The following is an 18984-nucleotide window of genomic DNA, read 5'->3' as shown; positions in this document are numbered from 1 at the left end:
GGACAATTGGCATTGAATAATGAATCTTTCAAAAATAACGCGCACAAGCGTAGAGCAAAATGACATATAATATATTGAAGGTAAATATAATTGCAAAACGGAGAGTATCATCTTCTTTCGGTTTAAAAAAATCATGATACGCTGAAGTATAACACTCAATGTGTCAGACAACCTGTATATGAATGATTGGCAAGTATAAAATCTATTGCTAAAGGAACGCGATGAAATAACGTAAATGCTCTTCTAATCGACGTATGTGAAAACGAGATTAATCGAATTTGCTGATTAATCGAATATGCGTTGAATGTAACGTTCGGAAGTTATTCGCATGATATTCTTCCTCATTCAACGTTACGAGTTTTCTACCGGTGATCTATCAAAAAAAAAAAGCATATTACAGATACAAACAAACGTTGATTAGCGTTGCATATGGCAACTTTTATGACAAGGAGAAACGGAAATCACGGTGTTGCACATTCGCTAACCATAACTCCACGAACATTAACTTCCTCCATTTACTCTATAGCCTCAGTTATTTATGCTATAATGTATTTATATAATATAGAATTTTGTAATTTATATTTTATTTTATATTATATGAGATAATGATATAGGAAGCATGTGTCACATCGATATATTCATACTTACAGGAAATGGATATCATATGTTTTTTCACAAGTTATTTAGAAAGAGAGCGAATTTCTATTATTGTCTTGTTATTACATTGATTGTAAAAAAAAAAAAAATGTTAATACTAAACATATTTATTGTTAGTCAAATTAACAATTTTTTTAGCTTCTTAAGTATTTCTTATCACACATATAAATATCCAATTTATGTGTAAATATGCGTTGTATCTTGGGAAAAATAAATTTCTCTTTGTCCACAATTTAGAAGCAAGAAAAAATTTAAAAGCAAGTTTTTTTTTGAATAAAAAGCAAGATGTATTATATATGCGAGAATTTATTTAGGCATATGATTTTCTTTGTATCTAGAAAGAAAGTGAGTTTCATGCGATACAAATCGCAAGTTGGCAAATATTTTCGGTTATTGAACTATATTATATGAAACGAATTCGCACGCGTGATGTTTGTTTCCTGAACTCGCCCAAGCGACTTTTTTGTACTAACGTACGTAAAGCAAGACTTGGTACGGATAATATAAGCGATGAGGTGCAGGGAAAGTGCCAAGCTATTATAGCGCGGGCTATATAAGACTCAGACTAGAAAACGTAGCGGTTCAGTTAGTGGTCATACGCCACGCTAAAGACATACGTAAATTCGAAAATGAATATTAAGGTAAGTTAGTGCATCGTTAAGAAAAAAGTGACTGAGATCGAATCAGAGCTCGGATCAATATTCATATCTCGGAATTATATATAATGTAATACATCTATATAAAATTTTTTTGCCAAAAGATATTAATGGTTCTCGATTAAAAAAAAAAAAAAAAAAATAGAAAGAAATAGCTCACGTGTCCGATTAAAAAATTTAAGATTAAAATATTTTAGCAACGAGTGTGCATATTAATTTTTATCATTTTATATTCTAATTGTTAATGCATATCTTTGACGCGTGACTTCAGATTGCCATCATTTTGGTGGCAGTGGCCACTCAAGTTGCATGCTCGAGGGAATCGAGCGAGGCGAGTGACAAAAAGTCAGATAATGTCCAGGCGGAATCAACGGACAAAAAGACGGAAAAACGCGGGCTAGTTCACAGTTTTGGTGACTTGGGCGGCGGCGGTGCCGATCTGCACGGTGGCGGAGGCGGTGGAGGCGGTGGAGGCGGTGAAAGCTATGATCATCACGAGCCTGTGAAGGCAGTGACGGTTGTAAAGAAAGTGCCGGTACCGTACGAAGTAACGAAGCACGTGCCTTACCTGGTGGAAAAGCACGTGCCGTACGAGGTGAAGGTCAACGTGCCGCAACCCTACACCGTCGAGAAACACGTGCCCTACCCGGTGAAGGTGTTCGTCAAGGTACCAGTACACGTGCCGCAGCCGTACACCGTCGAGAAGAAGGTGCCGTACGAGGTAAAGGTACCCGTCGACAAGCCCTACGAGGTCAAGGTATATGTGCCACAGCCCTACACCGTGGAGAAGCACATACCGGTGCCGGTGAAGGTGCCAGTACCGCAACCCTACACGGTCGAGAAACACGTGCCCTTCCCGGTGAAGGTAAAGGTGCCGGTGCCGCAGCCGTATCCGGTAGAGAAACCGGTGCCCTACGAGGTGAAGGTACCAGTGGACAAACCGTATCCGGTCCACGTGCCGAAACCGTATCCGGTCACCATTGAAAAGCCGTATCCGGTGCCAGTGGAGAAGCCGGTACCGTACGAAGTGAAGGTACCGGTCGACAAGCCGTATCCGGTCCCGGTACCGAAACCATATCCAGTTCCGATAAAGGTGCCGGTCCCGCAGCCCTACCACGTGCACAAACCGGTGCCAGTGCCGGTGGAGAAGCCGGTCCCGGTACCGATCAAGGTGCCAGTAGACAAACCGTACATAGTCGAGAAAGAGGTGGCAGTTCCGGTCGAGAAGGAAATACCGGTACCGGTTAAGGTTCCGGTGGCCGTGCCAGTGCACGTACCGAAGCACGATGACTATGGCGGCGGCGGTGGCGATTTCGGCGGTGGTTACGGAGGTGGTTACGGAGGTGGTTACGGAGGTGGTTACGGCGGAGGTGACGGAGGCGGATACGACTTTCACTCCGGCGGCGGCGGCGACGGCGGCGGCGGTTACGAATCGTATCACGGTTGATGTTCGCGTCGTGAAGCGACGGTCATGAGAGGCCTTCTCTTTCGATGTGATTGCGCGCGCTTTTCTCCCAATCGGTATATATATCATTTCGCTGGACTAGAAATTCTTCCAGAGATCTCGGCAATTGATCGAAAATTTTTAGTCATTTCGCTTAAGCAGAAATTCTTATCCCGAGATTATCGTAAGCAGAGGAATATGATAATTATACAATTAACGGATTACCTATAGCTCTAACTTTACTACTTGACGAGTTTATCGATATATTTTTGTACGTTTTATATTTTCAGAAAACGGACAATTCTACAGATTATTTCGGTCGAAATGTTCTTGGGCTGTATATTGCGATGTGGGTGAATCGATTATTCTATCTTTATTTTTCGATACTTTTCGCGACAATTAATAGATTCACGCACATCGCTTTCTCTCTCTCTCTCTCTCTCTCTCTCTCTCTCTCTCTCTCTCTCTCTCTCTCTCTCTCTTTCAAAAAGACATAGCAAATTTATGTAAGCTTCAACGAACATTATTCGTTTAATGTTCGCGGCAATCCGTTATGTTCGTGCATAGTATTGCTGTGAAGTATGTTTATCATACTGAGAAATGTTGTACCTATAATAAATAATTTAAGTGAAGAACGTATTGTGAAAAGAGTACATATCTTTTTATATGAAAGATTTAATAAACGCTCTATCCTTATTACACCTTACTTTTCTTGATCCTTATCCCGATATATTATAGCAAATCTAAGATCCCATGATATTTTTCTTATCCAACAAGAAAAAAAAATGAGATAATACGCATATACATAAAACGATACATTAGCGCGTAATGCGTAAGTAAATTCACACACCGAAACGTATTGCGTGATATACATCAACGTCAAGATTTACTTTCTCGAGAGAATTTCGTTGACTGCTTTAGACGAATGGAAGAAAGTTTCACTCTTTTAAATTCATTGTTCCATCGTCGGTGAGAAAAAGATATTTCTATACGCGTTACCATATCCGAAGGACATAAAAAAATTTCCAAAAAGTACGATTAAAGAAATTCGCATGTAAATTACGACGATCCTTTCCGCGTTCACTTTCCGCTCTAGCAAACACGATAAGAGCATGGTATTATTGATATTAGCTTCTCGGCAGGTCGTTATATTTTCGTCGCATTTGTTTTTTTTTTTTTTTTTTTTCCGACAGCAAGAACGCAAAAATAAAAAGGAAGCCGGCTGTTTTGCCAGCGAGACAGAAGCTACATGGACTTCCGCGAGCACTTTCGATTCTTGAGAGATTTTTAATTCCCCTGCCTCCCGGTTGCAATTAAGATACACGCGTCGCACATTCAGGAAAGCATGACTTTCTCCATCCCGTGTCTGCCGCGTACATATGTAAACGTCATATTTCAACGCGGATATCTACGAGGCATACGTATCCCACAGATTTCTATCGCCACTCCTTTCACCAACTCGATTTATTGCGATCAAAAAATGGATTCGGGAATTTTATTTCACGACTCTCGAAATATTCGAACGTGGAAAACATTGTTGTGATTTATGAGCGAATTCTCTTCAATATTAAACTAATATTCAATTACTCTAGGGGGGAAAAAAAAGTTACAACCCTAATTTTACGTAAATAATCTACTTTCAATTCCGTCTAACTAAAAATTGCAATTACTTTGGGAGAAATTTTGACTATTTTTTTTTTAGTTAAGCAACTTAACATTTTGATTGGTGCTCTTTAAGTAAAAATTATCTTTGCGTAACTGGACGTATCGACGGAACTAATTGAGAGAATTGGCTAGTATAACTTAAAAATCTTTTTGAAATAAGTAGAATAGCTAATTGCAAAAATTAGTTATGAGCAATCCAAATAATTTGATTACTAATCGTGGGCCCCAAAGTGGGTTGTAACCGTGTTTTTTTCCCCTCAGAGTAGTCTCAAATTATTATTCCGTATGTATAAAATTTGCCTTAATTCACTTAATTCATTTAATTCGATCATGAATATTCTTCTCTGTATATAGAGAGAGAAGGGATAATAATAATAAAGATATAAATAATAAAATATTTCTGACGAGAAATTGGGGTCGACTACATTAACGAACAAATTTCCTATTTCATTATACAGGACGGACAGCTGGCTTTACTCAGATTTCCTATCGATATTATCAGTCCCCGTTGCCGGGGCGTAATTGAAACTCACGCGCAATTAAATAGAAAGAAAGATTAAAATGTCCATTGTAGATCATACTCTATTAGACTTTTCTTTAAAAAAAAAAAAAAAAAAAAAAAAAAAAAATAAAATAATCCAGTAAACATTTCTTAGAGCTCGTTTAACCGCTAATAAAATCTCACTTCCGCGTCCATTTACACGTGGCAAAAAATTCTAACAAATTACATGTAGTATTATCAAACATGAAGAGAAATCGATAATGATGCAATACTACAGAAAACTATCGTAAAATCCGTCCGTTCCCGTCCCCTCGTTACATGCAATTTCTAATATCGGATGTACTAAGGTGGCACATTATTAGGATACAACATAACGGCCTAACGATAGGATTAGTCAGTGGTCGATGAAATTATGTGTATATATATGGTACCATAAAATTCGCTGCCACTGGACCTAACGATCTAGCCGATCGCATGCTTATATTTTGTATTTTATAGTACCTAAATAGCTAGCTAAAATTCCTTTATTTTATTTGCAAATACGTTAAGCAGTATACTACTGCCGTATATCACTCGTTGTACATTAGTTTGCATGTAATAAAAATATATTATTATTATTATTATTATTATTATTATTATTATTATCATTAAATATCGCCAAACTAAGAACGCGAACATTGTTAGACGTTGGTGTATGTTGTGTGCGCACATGCAATGTAAGTATACGTGTAACGATGTAACGAGAAGAGAGACCGTGTGTTGGGCGAACGACCGGCTCTCCGTGAAAGTGAAAAAAATGACAACGATTCTGCGATGCGTGAATTATAGCTCCGCGCGCACACAGATATCAAGCTCCTTTTCCTACGTCGAAAGATGCCGTATGCACTTCCGGTTTTCTATCGGCGCTCTTTGGTAATAATAAGGAAGAAAGTTTGTTGCGCGATGCACCGTTGCTACTGTCTCGCTCTTGTTTCGCTCGTCTAACGGAAGTAGTTCGCGACGCGCATCTTATTTCCGGATCTGCATAATCATTGTTTCGTAATCTTCCACGCGGTAACAGTTGTGAGGAATATTAATTATTATTAATTTATATATATATATATATATATATATATATTTTTTTTTTTTTTTCATTTAATACTTTTCTTCCTAAATATAATATTTTATACAATCATTCGTAATTATTTTAAGATAAGCAAATTTTTACCAACGCAAGCTTACTCTTTTTGAAAAGTAAAATTTTTAATTATTTATATATTTCAATAGAAATGTCGACAGTTGTTTGAATATATTTTTTGTAAAGTTACTGAAATTGTAAATTTTTGTCGTGCTATGTCTGGCATAATATGAATCGAATCGCATGAAAAAGCACGAAAAGATTCTTTCCGAGATTGCGTTAAAATATGCAACTCTTTTCTGATTAAAATATACCATATATAATACCATATTTTTGAAAAGAAGATACTCGATGGCTTTCTCGTGGAAATAAAGAGAGCCCGTCGCGTAAACTCGAAATTTCTGCCGTCATTATCTACTTCCACTTGAACGTTTCAACGTTCCCGTTCCATGTTGGTTTGCGAAAAGCTTGCGTAGAGCGAGTTCTCTTATCCACATCGTCGCTGTGGCAAGAGCGTCGGTAGCGAGACTGTGAAGCGAAAGCAATTATCGTAGCGCGAAACTTGAACGTGGCAGCGCGCTTCGAGGACGACGAGCTCGATGTGTGGGAGTGAGTGTTTGGCGTCTGATACGACGGGTCAGGTCCCTGGGGATTCTCAGGGACTCAAACGGGACTATCCCGCCGCTTCTCCCTCTCGTCGCAGTTAATTACCAGTCCTTCTCGGCTGTGCTTGAATCGACCTCTCCTCCTCACTCCGTTTACCTTAGTCTCTTAGTCTTGCTCGAACCCCTATATCGCTTCCACCAAGCGATTTACCCTCAATAATCCACGACCGTGCCATGTCTCGCGCACCCGTATTGTTCCCGGGCTTCTTTTTTGGCCGAAATAATTTCGCGAAATCGTTTATTAAACTATGTTACACGGTCAAAAATTTATCAATATTTTTTTTTTTTTTTTTGTATACAGTTATTATACATGGTTGAGACAAATGAGATTGTTTTTAAAACATCTTTTTCTCTCTTTCTCTCTATTATTGTGAATACATCGTCTTTAAATATTAAATAATGTATTAGTATTGTTACACTCTCTCATTTTCAAATCGTAATAAAAATTTCTACTAATTATTGTTATATTAGACTTTCCCCGCTATTAAGCATGCTCGAGAAAGAAACGCATCTTACACGAGGCAGTCTTCAACGCAATGAAAAGAGCCGTGGTTTTTTTTTTTTTTATTCGATTCGTGCAATATGCTTGTGCATGCCAGGCATAGCGCGATGAAAATGTACAATTTCAGTAGCGTTACAGAAATATACATATACATTTTAAGAGTTCAGTGCAATCAATAGGCGACAGGGAAACCCCCCGTGGGAATCCAAGCGAGCGAATCGTAGCGGGATTGAACGCTTGAAATGGAATAATATCCAATAATCTGGCAGCCGAGAGAACGGGATAAAAAGGGACGTTTTATCGGGGCATCGCAGCATCCAACCCAAGCGGTATCCGACCATTTCCGCCAAGCCATTTCGCCCCGTTCTCGGCTAGCCGGCAAAATTAATTATTGATTTCGGATACGCGCATTCAGTCGCGGCGGACGGCTTTTAATCGAAAACGAGCCATCCGTCGCGCACTCATTTCCGATCGCTACGAATTTAACAACGAATCGATCTGAATGTTCATTGCGTTACACCATCGTTCGCGACAAAAAGTATCTCTATCGTTTCAATTTTTTTCAACGTTATTTTTCGACATGCACGATATAACGTCAAACAAAAAACTCCTTATCTCTGATCCGTTAACAAATAATTTTATAAAAAAAGAACGCAGCTGCATTATTGCAAAAATAATTTTTTCAATACATAAACATATAGCTTTGAATTAAAATTCTTTCATTTAAACTTTATGGAAAAATATCAAAATAATAAATGGGAATAATGAATGAAAATAATACATACAGGAATAAGCAAGTATGGAGCGTAGGAGTATCTGAAGAAAGAAATTGGAACGTTTTCTTGGTTATCCGTTGAGGGAAACAGTAGGCTGAGGTATTGGAAAGGAGTTACCGCTTGTCGGTTTCGTGACATCTTCCTCCGATGTGACACCAAAGTCTATCAACTAAATTGAATAGTAAATATTTGTATCATTACTAAATCCAAAAATAAATATATCATGTATATACACATGTACATATATATATATATATATATATATATATATGTGTGTGTATATATAAAACATTGTAAAATGTATTATGTTTGTGAGATGCAGAAATTAAATTTTCTTTTTATGTTAAAGTACTTATTTTATATATAAGAAGGATATTAGGAATATAATATGAAAGGAGTTGCAGATTCATTTTAAAAGAGATTATAAATCCATTTTATGCCTGTTGGCAAATGCTTTACTTCTGTATATGCGTGTATGTAAAAAGAGAACATATATGTTGAGTTCATAAAAGAGATTTAAATCAATTTTATAACATATGCTTTACTTCTGTATATATATTTAATTGTTTAATTCTTCGTTTATTTCTATTTTCAATTCTATATATTATATTTGACATTCTCTTTTATCTTTAGAAAGCAAATATTACAAATAAAAAATATATACATGTATTTAAGTGTGTGTATGTGTGTATAGCTTCATTTTTTAATGTCTTTCTAAAAATGATAAAAATGAGAGTGTTAAATATATAAAAGTAAAGCATTTTCCTATAGCGATATAATTTACAATTATGCTGCTCTAAGTAAGAAATTCAACCTCTCCATGATCCTCTCTGTATAATGAAAATCGTTTATAATACTTTGTATATTTTTAAGCAATATCTTTAATCACCTCTTGTAATTCTGCTTTAATAAACATATGAAATAATTGTCCAGGAGTCATTGTCATCACTTCGATATTGGTATCATTCAGTTTTTCTTCCATAACTTGTTTTAGTATTGTTAGCGCAGCTTTCAATGCTTCCTTAAGCGTCATAGACTACAAGAATGATTATATTGATTGTAATATAAAGATAAATATATTTAAATTGATTTAATAATATAATAAATTACCTTATGATATACTTCTTGAAGGTTTTGTTGAGCTCCTTCGCTACCAGATCCTATAGCTTTTGCGTCAAACTGAACAAAAGTCCCGGATGGATCCATATGGTACAACTGTGGACCTTTCTCGTCAATCCCGGCAAATAACATTGCTACACCAAATGGTCTAGACATAGCAGTGCCATCGTCATCGCTATCTCCAAATTGTATAGCTAAATTAGATACCGCTTGGGCAGTCGATTCTACTGTCATTCTTTCGTTGTAGACGAACCAATGATTCTGACATTCAACTCGAGCTCTATCGATCATTGTTCGCGAATCAGCCATTAAGCCAGACGCAGCACATCCTATATGTCTATCAATTTCTACAATCTTTTCTACAGTTGTTGGCTCCATTAAAGTAGAAGTGATGCGTTTTTCTACCGCTAGAACAACTCCTTCTGTTGTTGCAATTCCAATGGCAGTAGAGCCAAGTTTTATGGCTTCTATAGCATATTCCACTTGAAATAATCTTCCCTCCGGCGAGAAAGTATTTACTCCACGATCGTATTCTGAACGTGTTAGAAACATCTTGAAACAAACAAAAGATTTATAAGTTAGATACATAAATCAAAATTTTTATCATATCTATACAAATACTTTAACTTAAATTATATTCAGGTATCTATCTAATCTTTCAAATTGTCAAGATGATGATAATATATGAGTGTAAATTTAGACCAATAACTTTTTGGACAAATGCTAAACATACGAAATTTGAGGTTAAGCATCATTACAAGCAGCAAATAAATTCACTAAAGTTTCAAAATTATGGAAAAATCTGCAATACAATTATAATATCAAGTTAAAATGCTCGATTATCAGAGTAGAAACGTATAAAAGTTTAAACTAACAGTACAAACTAAATAAGTCGGTTAACCAACAATGACATAGCAAAACAAAATCGAGCGTTCTATTTACGTAGCCTAATTGTAATAAATACAATACTTAGCGTAATATATTTTTAGGAAGTAAATTATAGCTTACCTTGCTTCGTTTTTAATACAAATGAAGGTAAATGGTACGCGAAATGCCGACTTGACACAAACGCCAGTCACGACGAGTCGCGGAGAGTTGAATGCAATGGCGGCAAATGGCGGGGAGCCCAATGACATTGACGTAATGACTGGTGGATCTCAGGGCGTATTTCCAACAGAGCTCACGTCTTATTTCGCACGATGATTGGCTAGCGCTGAAAGATTGGACCAATCATATTCAACCAATTATTTATACAAATATTTATATTATCTATTGATCACACAGTCTGTGGCTTTGACTATATACATATCTCCATTAAATCACAAGCACAAACTGTATCTAATTTTTAGTTCTTGGTCACTGATGGCGCTCTTATTTGACAACCAGAACATAGCAACTAGCGGTCTATACTTATATAGTCAAAGGTCTGTGGTCATGTGTCATTCGTGCACTCGTGTAAGATGTATAACCTTTATTCAAGCAATAAGTAAATAAATAGTGACGAATTTTTATTTTAAAAAATGACACATATTAATTCGCAAAAATTAAGAATAATTATAAAGGAAAAAAATTGGGATCAATTAATAGAAAATGTCAAACCAAAATATTTTGCCAGACAAGAGTCAGAGTATGTATAAAATGATGTCGACAAATTTATGGATAATAATGTCAACTAATTGTTATGCATATATTTTAGGATGTTGCCTGATGCAAGTATTTTAGCACAGATATGTCAGATACTTGTAAGCGAAACCACTCTGGATGTGGTTAAAATTTTATGTTTGAAATGTCTAGGTAACTCTTGCCTCGACACCTACAAATATAAACAACACACGTTGGAAAATATAGAATCCGATGAATACAACAAAAATTTATATAATGAATTAGCTAAGAGTGAACACAAACAGGATTGTGACTATCCACATGATTCTCATTTTCCTTATGATGGAGTTATAAAGTGGACTGTAAATTATATTAAAACTCACGAGTCCACAGATTGTTTGACTGACAGTGAACTAGATATCTTTAGGCTTAGCATTCAATTTTTATCTAATTTATTTACATATGCATATTTAAGTGTAACATCTGCAGACAACAATGCACTAAGGTGTTTAGACTGTGATAATTTAAAACAAGCTATTCTGTAAGTTTATACATATAATTATATATAAATATTCAATACTTTTCAAATGTATCTGTGAAAATTCATTTTAATTATTTTTAATTATTTTTAGGAATAGCACGCAATCTGATCACAAACCTCTTGTAAGCGCAGCATGCATTTATGTACACAATGCGTTAAAAGAATTACATTACAATTATTTTGCAAATAATGAAAAAGATCTATATTTGCACTTATTAAAACCTATTAATGAAGGTTTTACATCTGCAAAGGATGCGTTATTGCGCCTATTACAGCGATCAAATTCATTTGAGAATATATATAGTAATATGTCCATTAGTGAAAAGTTAGATTTATTGGAAATTATTTACAATGAACTCTGGGAGTCTTGGCAATCTGATCACAATACAGTGCTCACAGATGACCAGGCTGAGTTTCTAGCGCTAACGTTTTGTAAGAATAGTGATCTCATTTTAAAAACTGTAGACACATATGTGGACAGCATAGAACCTACAGAAGTTGTTCTTATTCTTAACATTTTGGGGCTTCTTACTACGCAATACAAGTTTGCAAAAAATGCCAGGCCGTTGCTTATTAATTGCAAATGTAAGTACATCAATTTCCAATACAATCTGATCAGAGATATAAAAATCTATGACACATTTTTATAGATCTCTTGATGTCTTTACACATGGTGGGAAAGGAAGGAGATAATTATTTTACCCCAATAACGAATTTAAGTCAAGTGGCACCAAATGCTCGAGAAAGAACAATTGATATAAATTCGGTAAAATATGATGCTGAACCAACGATAACCAAGTGCGATCTGCAAGATCATCCTGCATATGGTTTTAAAGCAGGATTAATACAAGTTATTGCAAATATGGTATACAAAAACAAAATGTGTCAAGATCTCGTAAGTACAATTACATACAATTTTTTGTTAAATATTAAATTTTTGTACAAATTTATAAAATGTACCTGATGTCGATAAAGAACATTTCTTATTAATCTTGAACGCTTGATTCGAGTGTACTGTTAAAACAGTTGTGACACTCAAGAGTCACATAATGAAAAAGCTAAAGTATTTTGACTCTGAAATGTCTAATATATATATTTTTATTATAAAATTGCACAATATATTATTGATAAATGAACGTGTATGTAGTAATATTTAAGTAGTTTTTCCATATAAATAGATTTTGACTACTCTGAGCTTAGACATCCATCTTTATCTTTTCATTATTTAATTTTGATACACAACATGTGCTTCAGGAAAGAATATATATATGTTAAGATATTAAACTTAAATATAGGATATTATAACATGTTATATAACGTCTTATAAAAGAAATTATTTGAAATAATATTTTATTATATGCTCAAGTATACGAAACCACCAAGTGTTACACACATATTAACAACTGTAAATAATTCAGTTTTAAAAAGGTCAATCTTCTCTCCATTATACAGATATTTTAGATATCTATTACAATAAATTATTAATTAAAATTTTATCAAAAGATAGTTTTTTTAATTTCTTTAAATAGTAAAAAACACATAATTCTCATCTAATTATTATATGTGTGTATTATTAAACTTTATTAATAATTTATTATTTATTAATTTTACGATAGATTTTTTTACTGAATAAAACTGTGGTTATTATTTTACAAATATACAATACACTCGATTAACTGTATTATATTATACATCGCTTATATGTGTACATGTACACATGTGTAATGATAAGTGATTTTTAAATGTGAAGAATCTCGATAGCTGCGAAATATAAATTTGACTTTTGTTATGTGTTACGACGGGTACAGCAAATCAATATTTCTCCCTCGTTGATTACAATCTCGCGTGTGGATAATACAGAATATCGCGAACAAAAGATCGGCGTCCTGTCGCGTCAGACAAAACGAAATTAAGTATCCCATCTAGCTGAGAGATGCGGCAAAATGATCGAAATCTGATATGTTAACCCTGCGAGTTTAGCAAATCCACGAGATGACAAAGTCCACGTCGCACGTATATTGACAGATAAATAATTAGTAGTGATAATCGCCAAAGCACCAACATACGAGAGCCTGCGGACGGAATGCTAATCTAGTTTCCCAAAGGATGAGATGCAGACTACTGCAGTCATCACTCAAAAAAAATATTTTGCTAATGTAGATAGATTTCTACATGTCTCAATTAAAATTTATCGCTACTTTTTTTGTATCTGTTAGAATATCGTTTGTCACGTATAAAATTTATAGCAGCAATATTCTAGCGATACCTCTAGAAAATTTAAATCCCATTGCCAACTATTAATCACAAATATAATTGTCCTCGACAATAGGTCTTAAAGATAGGCATCACAGAAAAATTTTCCGTCTAAATTACACCAATAGTACAGATGTAAATTCTGTTTCTGTCATTTAAATTAATTAAGTGCAAAATATATGCAATATTTGCTAATAATTTATCTGTTTCAATTAATTTTTTACACCTAGAAAATTTTTACTAAAGTTGCAAAATCAATTTTTTGAGTGATAATACATATGCAGATAACTTTTTGCCAACCATCTCAATTTTAATATATTCGTCGTCATTAATCATTCAAAAATATTTATTTTTTTTACATTATTTAATTATATATGGACAAAAGTGTCTTGTGAGACATTTGAATATTTTTTTACATAAATATGTTTAAATATAATATATATTTATGTGATTTCAGTTTCGCGAAATAGACGGAATTCCATTACTTTTAGATTGCTGCAACATAGACGCGAGGAATCCACGTAAGTCTAATTTTTTATTACGTTTTGTTACTCGAGTCGCGTGTTTACTTATATCACCGACAATTTCCACACAGTTATATTGCAATGGACCATCTTTGCTTTGAGAAATCTGTGTGAAGGAAACCCTGAGAATCAAGATATCATTCGAAATTGTAAAAAGGAGGGTGTGCCGGATAATCCAATGTTACAAGAGATGGGCTTGACTTTACACGAGGATGCGGATGGGAATTCGATTCGAATCGCTCCATTACGTCGCGATAGGAAAATTTGAATTATTTCCCGAAAGATTGCGACCAGTGATCAAAAATAATTAGTTCAATATTTACTTTATATAATTAAATTATTATTCCATAATTGTTTGTATCTATAAAAGATACAGTGATCGGTACAATAAATATAAATAATTGTTATTTCAATGTTAGAAATGTATCTTGCTATATCATTCGCTGAGTTGCAATGTACAGTCTATATCATTAGACGAAATATGATATCGTGTTATGCAAAGAGATATTTTATCCACGGCCGACTGATTTATGATACAATAAAAGCTACTACGAGAGTTCATGGTCTATTAACAGTTGCAAATTTAAGTATAGTATTGCCGATTTAATTGTAATTTGAAATGAGATTTATTTACTCTAAATAATTAATTCTTCATTAATATTTCTTTTAATATATAAAATATGATAATTTAATCACTTTTCGGAAATATTCTTCGACAGATCAATAATTAAATTCATGATAAGTAAATATCCATCTATTTTTACGCTCTCATAAAATCGCTCAAAATAGAGACGTCGAGATTCATTTGCATTTAAGAATTATAGATCTTTTAATTATTCTGACAAGAAATGTATATATTTTAATAACATAATTAATTAATACGCGCATATATTTAATTTCAATTTCTCTCTTTTTCTCTCTCTCGCCCTCGCAATTCAAGACGATAATTTCTCGCGACTGTGTATCTCACTGCGAACAATTTTATGATGATGAGGAACGATATGACGTCGTCTTTTTTTTCCCTCGTAATAGGTGTTTATTAATGTCACCCGTGCGTGCACAACCAAGCTCGGAGGAATCGCGGTGGGTGAGAAATCCCGCCTGCGTGTACCGGCTTGTGCGTTAATTATAGCGGAAGTTTCGAAACGCACATATATATATATATATATACGTACATGAGTACGTACATGACAAGATACGCGTTTTCCTTTCTAATGAAATTAGAATCCGAACGGCGCGGTTACCAGCAGTTGTCGCGCGCGACGGAACGGGATCGGATATCGGTAAATAAATAATATCGGATAATTATCTTCTCGTGGAGCATATTATGTGTACGTTCTATTTAACGGTAATACGCGGGACACGAAGGATTTACGAAATGTAATAATACGTTTCCGGACATAATACGCGATCTAATCGAGCATAACCGATCGTTGATTTATGGCGTAGTTTCAATGAAGAATAAGATTATTACAAATAGTTGCAACGTGCAAGAGTCTACTTTTTTATTCCGTAAATGTACGATCGGGCCCGTAAACATGCCCGACGTAACAAAGAGTAATAGATTTATAACGCGCGTGAATTTTATTCGAGTTATTTTCTCGAGGGAAACTGCATATACATATATATATATATTCGACAAGATATCTCTCAATCTCGCACGTTTCGCGCATAAAAGTAGACGCATATTATACGCGTCTCGCGTACGAACGTTCGATATAAATTGCTTTTGATTTAAATAACGGCCCATCCCACCGAACGATCAATCTTGGGCCCGCGTAATGAAGAGCAATTAACGCGAAATTTATCAGTTAATTACATATGCGGTTAATTGCCACGGGTAATTATTTCCGCGCAAAAGCGTTCTCGTTACACCTCGCGTACGCGCGAGAGATGGATCGATGGAAGCGAGATGGGATTTCTAACAAATAAACCACGTTGATATATAGTGCGCTCGATATATCGATAGAAGCGGCTTCTTGAAAAGAATGCAAGTTCTTTTAGACGCTGACGGAAAGATATAAGCCGATCACGAAGAGCTAAAATGACTACGGCCGGAAATGTTGATACTCGCTATATGGGGGAAAATTTCACTTTTTATATAAAATATAAAATCATCATATCGAAAATCGCAAGACATAGACTTTGCCCATGAAAATATCTATTTGTCCGATAAAAATCGATCGGACGTAATTAACTGAATTCTTTGTAATACCACGTGTCTCGTAAGAGAAATGTCCTCCGTCCAGCACGCAGTGGATTTCGTCGATCGCCAGCCTTATTAATATTCATAGACGCTGACGAGGAGAAGCAGAGAAGCGTAAGAAGCGCCCGGCTATGCGTGAGATCGCTCAGGTGCGTAAATTCTGACCGCCTCCTTGATAATCAACTCGTTGACGCAATAAATTCCGGTGAGAGATACCCGAATGTATGTGTAAGGAAAAAGAAAGGAGAGGGAGGAGTAGTCGAGCTCTAGAATGTTTTCCGTTTTGTGTTCAATTATACTTGTGCAATTCTGAATCATTTCTCGTATTTTTAGTCTTGAAATATTATGTAAAAGAGTACAAGTTAAATCTAGAGGGATTTATTTTATCACTGAGAATTCAGAAACGTTGGGAAATTTTTATGTTTGTAAAGCGTACTTCCGTTATTTTATCGCTTAAAACAAGCAAGTCTTTTTTTTTTTCTCTCTATTATAATATTGTGCAGGAACAATTTATCTAGACGGAGAAAATATTTAAATAAAAATTAAAACCATATCGTAGAACAATATTACGATATAAAAGAAATTACGCGCGCGATATTTTATTTAATAATATTATATATGTATTATATATTTTACAAGAGAGTAATGTAATTATTTAAATATTTTAACGTCTCGTTAGATAGTTTTACAATAAATATTGTAAAAGAAAGTTTATTTTTCATAGAATTTGTATGTAAAATTTTCTCTGCATTCACACATTGTACATACACATAAGAAGGGTTTGATTGTAGCTTGTCTCGAGATTGTTAATTCGCAACTCTCTTGCGCGAAGTCTTCATTGAACGCAAAGACGCATCGTGATTGATCGCCAGTAGATAATCGGTAGGACAAACGAACCAGATCCTCGTATTAATAGAGGTTGCGTCGAATCGAGCTCGCGTCGGCGTCTAATAAATAAGTCGCGGATTCTCCGCGCGAAAAAGATACGGTGTCTGAACACAGGCGGCCGCGCCCGCCTACGCCTACTTTTCTCTATCAAAGAGCGATGTGGCGATATATTTCCTATGTCTTTCACATATGCTTTATGTACGTCGTATGTAATTCACGCTGTATAATCATACAAAAGAATCAAATAGACGTTAAGAGTCGTATAGTTGCTTTTTTAAAAATTTGGATATCAGTCACTCAAAAAAATGATCTTGCAACTTGAACAAAAATTTTCTAAGTGTAATAAATTAACTGAAACAGATAAATTGTTAGCAAATACTGCGATACTGCATATATTTTGCACTTAATCAATTTAAATGACAGAGACAGAATTTATATCTGTACTATTAGGGTAATTTAGACGGAAAATTTGTCTGCGATGTCAATCTTTAAGGCCTATTATTAAGGACAATTATATTTGTGATTAATATTTGGCAGTGGGATTTAAATTTTCTGGAGGTATTGCTAGAATATTGCTGCTATAAATTCTATACGTGACAAACGATATTCTAACAGATACAAAAAGTAGCGATAAATTTTAATCCAGACATCTAGAAATCTATCTACATTAGCAAAATATTTTTTAGTGTTTTTACGGTATATATACTAAATATTTCCTATGTCTTTCACATATCAGTGAATATCAGTTTATAAAAAGCGGAGGGGCTGCCATAAGTTTTGAGAAAAGTAGAATTTTGCATTTAAATATTTCATATCGAGAAACAGAGAATTAAGAATGCTTGAAATACTTTAACGATACGATAACGTTAGATACGTCAAGAGGATCGGAGAAGAATCGCGGCGAAACATATGTATGTCTAATCGTAAACGTAAACAGAGTTCCGAGAGCACCGAGAGCATATGGATCGTGCTATGTCTTTTAATGACTGCCGCACACGGTGCATAAGCCGTAAATGTTACGCCAAGCCGAGGGGATTCGTGTAATAGCCACTTAAAGCGACGTTCGTCCTTTTATGGATCGTAAAGGTAGGGATATTTGGAAACTGCTCGCCGGATTAACCCTTGCACTTAACTTGAAGCTTGAAGAGAGCGGAGCACAATCGTGCTTTTCAAGAATATATACCGATTGATCCTCAAAAGTCTGTTGGATGGTTTTTTTCGTCGACATCGTGAAATCGTAAATTCCACAGCAAAATCATCCGGCACATCATATCAGTATACATTTTTTTTTTTATATATTATCGTATTCATTTTCACGGCGGAAAAATTAATAAAATATAATATATAAATAATATATAAAATAATATATAAAAATAATATATAAATTAAACAATTCCTAAGGAAAGAAAAAATTTGTTTTACATCGTTACAATCGCTAATTGCACGCCTCGCATTGAAACGGGAACGTTTCGGTTTACCCGAGTAAATTAATCCCCCTTGGACGCGCGCGCATTGTCCGAGCGATGAAAAGTCTACTCTAATTATCCCTGTAAACGGAGCCTCCCGTCGATTTCTCGAGAGATGGACGCAAACGTTACGACGTTGCTCGTAAACATTGACAATAGGGCCTGCGAGCGAAGGCCCTCATGATGGCCGGCGCGATCCGTCGAGTTAATTAATCGCGCCGAACGATCTCCATTGAAATGGAATCTGGATAAATTTTCCGTGCTGATGCTACCAGGCCGCTCTATAGCATGTGGGCATTATCTTTACGACCTCTCAAAGAAGAGATGAGACGTCGACGGGGTAACGGGCGGGGACGCATGCGCGCGATACCGGCGGCTGCACCAAAACCGGAGAACCTGTT

General features: G+C 35.2%; 3 protein-coding genes across 4 annotated transcripts; 2 read left to right on the top strand and 1 right to left on the bottom strand.

Moving 5' to 3' along the window:
• Positions 1 to 943: 943 nt before the first annotated feature.
• Vajk4 lies at positions 944 to 3200 on the top strand. Its single transcript, XM_072899198.1, has 2 exons — positions 944 to 1298; positions 1585 to 3200. Exons 1-2 carry the CDS (start codon positions 1287 to 1289, stop codon positions 2758 to 2760), a joined length of 1188 nt encoding a protein of 395 aa, XP_072755299.1. The 5' UTR covers positions 944 to 1286; the 3' UTR covers positions 2761 to 3200.
• Positions 3201 to 5553: 2353 nt separating this feature from the next.
• On the bottom strand, positions 5554 to 10312 carry Prosalpha5 (proteasome alpha5 subunit). 2 transcript variants are annotated; one of them, XM_072900015.1, is made up of 4 exons: positions 10112 to 10312; positions 9095 to 9655; positions 8874 to 9020; positions 5554 to 8153 (listed from the first exon to the last, which is right to left on the bottom strand). In XM_072900015.1, exons 2-4 carry the CDS (start codon positions 9653 to 9655, stop codon positions 8055 to 8057), a joined length of 807 nt encoding a protein of 268 aa, XP_072756116.1. In that variant the 5' UTR covers positions 10112 to 10312; the 3' UTR covers positions 5554 to 8054. The 2 variants fall into 2 exon arrangements, with proteins under 2 accessions (XP_072756116.1, XP_072756117.1); XM_072900016.1 differs by lacking the exon at positions 5554 to 8153 and having other exon boundaries at positions 8744 to 9020; positions 10112 to 10300.
• A 287-nt stretch (positions 10313 to 10599) lies between these two features.
• On the top strand, positions 10600 to 15058 carry LOC140669833 (ataxin-10). The gene is made up of 6 exons (XM_072900009.1): positions 10600 to 10730; positions 10800 to 11246; positions 11338 to 11831; positions 11897 to 12141; positions 13957 to 14020; positions 14095 to 15058. Exons 1-6 carry the CDS (start codon positions 10624 to 10626, stop codon positions 14289 to 14291), a joined length of 1554 nt encoding a protein of 517 aa, XP_072756110.1. The 5' UTR covers positions 10600 to 10623; the 3' UTR covers positions 14292 to 15058.
• The last annotated feature ends 3926 nt before the right edge of the window (positions 15059 to 18984 follow it).

This window comes from Anoplolepis gracilipes, chromosome 9 (genome assembly GCF_047496725.1).
Source record: "Anoplolepis gracilipes chromosome 9, ASM4749672v1, whole genome shotgun sequence".
Classification (NCBI taxonomy): domain Eukaryota; kingdom Metazoa; phylum Arthropoda; class Insecta; order Hymenoptera; family Formicidae; genus Anoplolepis; species Anoplolepis gracilipes.
The sequence above is the reverse complement of the archived record's forward strand: the minus strand, read 5'-3'. Positions and strand labels throughout refer to the sequence as shown.